Raw genomic sequence first — 3,844 nt, forward strand, 5'->3', positions numbered from 1 at the left:
GAGGAAGTCGACGCGGCCGCGGCTGCTGATTTGGAGAAATGGAAGGCGGACTGCAAGAAGAAAAGAGAGCCCGAGCCCAAGCCAGTATTTTCTGATGAGCAAAAGAAGTGGGCTAAGTCATTTTTGAGCACACCGTCCCAAGCCGCGAAGAATCTGCCTGACGACTATGCACGTGAACTTCGCAGGCAGGCACTCATGTTCAAGGAGAACAAAGAGCGGGAGAAGGCCGAAAGTAAAAAAAGCGGGAAACAAGTTGCCCAGCTCGGGGAACAAAGTAAACAATCGATTGCCCCGCTTATAGTGGAAGCCGCCGGTCCGGATGCCCCCGAGATCATACAAGCTGCGGCAGCACAGGGATTGACTGCAACGAGTGCCAGAGAACAAGCGGCCAACTTAGGTATTACTCTTCGTGAACTGTTAGGCCTTGATGAGGCGCCAGTGAAGGAGGTAGTAATTACATATGTCAAGAATGGGCCTCTCGTCGAGCCTGCGCAGGAAAAGGATCTACCTCCACAAATGAAAGGTCTGCTGAAATGGTACAAGGGTTACATAAAAAATAAAAGCGCCAAAGATTATATTTATGCGGAAGTTAGACATGAGCATCACTTCAAACATTACTATGTACAAATTGAACTGAGTGAATTGTTCCAGCTTTTCAATCTGCGCGATCTCGACAAATCTATCATCAGTTGCTACGTTCTGTAAGTGATTTATTTCTACCCCATCTCGTTCATATTGCCTGCACTATATATATGTCCTAATTATATTGTTGTGTCCGCTATTATACATGCAGAATGAAGATTAAGGAATGCAGAGTAAGGAACATCCATGATGTTGGGTTCATTGACCCACACATCGTTAATGGACATGTGTTGGAGCATCACCCCGCCGACATGGAGGCAGACCTGTGGCAGTTTCTTACAAAGCAGGAACTCAAAAGTGATATTCTATTTCCTTACCATTTTGGGTGAGTGTTTCTGTCTTGAGCACATTCTCTTTTGTTTACTCCATGCATGGTATGTGGCCGGCTAATCGATGAGTTATGCATGACGTACTGTGCATGTATCGTGTCCGCAGGTTCCACTGGATTCTGCTAGTAATTAAAGTTAACACCTCAGAATGTCTCGTCCACGACTCTCTGAATATGGATCCAAAGCTTTGGGGCAGCATGAGAAGAATGCTGCAGAAGTAATTATTTTCATTCATTTGCGCTCTATATCGATCGGCCTATTTCGTTCATTTCCTAATATCAAGTAACTAATAACTCTCTTGTTCATTTAATTTTCTTTGCCTCGTAGGGTTTGGAGACGGTTCGTAGATACAAAGGTCGGTGAATTCAAAAAAGAGCTAGAATTCAAAAGGTCAAAGCCGAAGAATGCTGGGGATATTCAGCCAGCGGGGACCAATCTATGTGGATACTATGTCTGTGAGATGATCCGGAGATACACCTCTGAGCGGGTTCCGAGTGATACCAATGCTAAGAGGAATAACCTCCGGATGATGCTTAGTCCAGAAGCTCGCTTCCGACCACTTCAAGAGGAACTAGCTGGATGGTTCAGCAGGGAAGTCCTCCATCCTAAAGGAGAACACCATTACGAGGACGTAGAACTTTATATGCATTAAATTATGTATGGAAACTTGTTCAAAATTGTATATGGTCATCCGATGATATTGAATATATATTGTATATTCCTCTTGAATTCTTTTTGGTTCTAATTTCAAATTTGTTTGAAATTGTACATTCATATGCATGTATGTAGTACCGTAGAATATATGAAATTCCTTCAAAATTAAAATAAAGCACAAAAGAAATAAAACAATACAAATTAAACAGAAAACAGGTTTAGGGGGGGGGCGCGCGCGCTAAAACCCTAAACCTGTGGCGGCCTTTAGTCGCGGTTGGACAGAAGAACCGCGACTAAAGGTCCTCCGCCCCGACGGCCGCCTGGCGCCCACGTGGACGGGCCTTTAGTCGCGGTTCTTAAGCAACCGCGACTAAAGGTGGGGGGCTTTAGTCGCGCTTAGTTGGTCGTGGTTGCGCAACCGCGACTAATGGCAGTTGCGAACCACGACCAAAGGCCTTTTTTCCACCAGTGTATGAAAAGAATAGGTTCATGACAATCACGTGTACGGAAGAAAAAAATAACATTTACATTTGTTTTCAAAAAACGTATAAAAGAAAACTTTACAGTTATAATGAATTAAAAGAATGATTTACACAAGGATTACGAGTTCACAACTCATAACATCAATCTCATTCATCAATAGGCTTTTTTGTTCACCCTCCGACAATTGTTCCTAATCTCCCCAGCCCTTCCGGTCAACGGGCTTAGGTTCCCCATTTTGACCATCGAGGTCGCGAAATTTTTGAAGAAGTCCTTCTGACTCACGGAGAACCTGTGAACAATCGGAGCGGTGGTCGTGACGGCATGATCATCAGACAACATTACCTGGTCCGAAGGGAGAGGAGCATGGCCGCGCAAGAGGTTGCCATAGTACTTGTTGTCGAAGACGTCGGGGGTGACTGTGTCGAGGTTCACCAGCGTCTCCTCATCTTGCCCAGCGCTGCAGTTCTGTTGCGTGAACTGGCATTGCGCCCGCCCAAAGGTGTGTGCTCCTTGGAGGGCGACAAGGTCAGTGTCGTCGAGGCCCAAGTTTCTAAACTTCTCCTGGATCGTCTCCAGAGAGTCGAAGGGGCTCGGGAGATTGTTGGCGCTCTCGATATTTGTGGTTGTGCCATCACGGCGGCCTAGCGGCACACTCCAGCGCGGCCCTCCAGCCATCTTGACAGAGATCTCGGAGGCAAGGGCGAGGATGTCGGCACAGGACACGATGCCAGGGCATGCGTTCTCCAATGCACGCTTGATGTCGTCAACCACCTCAAACCCACGCGCTGACCTGTCGTTGGCAGGGACCTCCTTCTCGGTCATGATCGCCGGAAGGTCGTTGTCCAGCAAAAGCGAGCCGTCACAGCCCTGAACAAAGCAGTCGTGGAAGTGAAGGCGGATGAGGCTGGCTGGGATGCGCGCGTCAACAACGCGGGCTCTTTGAATGACGCGCCGAACAATGTCGTGCGCGCCGGGGCATGAGTCGTCGTAGAAGGACGAGCTCAACCCGACACCGGCACCGCCATGACCCTGGGCTCCGTAGCTCAGCGCTATGACCAGTGCTCCCATGAGCAAGAAGCTGCAGCGAGCAGCTAATGGGAAGCAAGACGAAGCGGCCATGTGCACTACTGCACGTTCAGAAGAATCCTAGAATTAAGCTTTTTAATTTGCCACTAATGGATGGGTTGGCAAGCTAGCTGCTAGAAGGAAATGAAGGAATATCGCTGAGATGGATGTGAGGGAAACGGGAACGGTATGGAAGCTATATATAACCTAGCGCCATTGTGCACGGCGCCTGAACTTCTTGATAGGATTTTGTGGAAGCCCGTTTGACATATTCCACATGCCGTTGTCAACTTGAGTATCCCCGCAAAAAAAAAAAAAAACTTGAGTATTGGCACTGCCATACGTCGCCTACCGCAGCTTTCCTTTGCTGCACGTGGCTGCTCGTATTATTTTACTCCTAGAATAAATATTTTAAATTTAATATAATTTTATACTAAAGATATTATAAAGTAAGATAGTTATTTTGAAATAAAGGGAGTACTATTTTACTACTCTCTTCGTTCTTAAATATAAGTCTTTTTAAAGGTTTTTTAAAAAACTACATTACAGATGTACACAAACATAGTTTAAAATATAAATTTATTTATTTTGTTTTGTATGTAGTTTTATAATAAAAAATTTACAAAGACTTATATATATAGGAACGGAGGGAGTATATAACTACGTACCGT

The 3,844-nt window shown here is 45.7% G+C and overlaps 1 protein-coding gene across 1 annotated transcript; it reads right to left on the bottom strand.

Moving 5' to 3' along the window:
• Positions 1–2,258: 2,258 nt before the first annotated feature.
• On the bottom strand, positions 2,259–3,227 carry LOC123440644 (peroxidase 2-like). Its single transcript, XM_045117206.1, has one exon. It carries the CDS (start codon positions 3,225–3,227, stop codon positions 2,262–2,264), a length of 966 nt encoding a protein of 321 aa, XP_044973141.1. The 3' UTR covers positions 2,259–2,261.
• Between the last annotated feature and the right edge of the window lie 617 nt (positions 3,228–3,844).

Source organism: Hordeum vulgare, chromosome 3H, assembly GCF_904849725.1.
Source record: "Hordeum vulgare subsp. vulgare chromosome 3H, MorexV3_pseudomolecules_assembly, whole genome shotgun sequence".
NCBI classification, from domain to species: Eukaryota; Viridiplantae; Streptophyta; class Magnoliopsida; order Poales; family Poaceae; genus Hordeum; species Hordeum vulgare.

Bases quoted from the DNA above. Each gene is read 5' to 3' on its own strand.
- LOC123440644 (XM_045117206.1), bottom strand. From the start codon at position 3,227: ATGGCCGCTTCGTCTTGCTTCCCATTAGCTGCTCGCTGCAGCTTCTTG.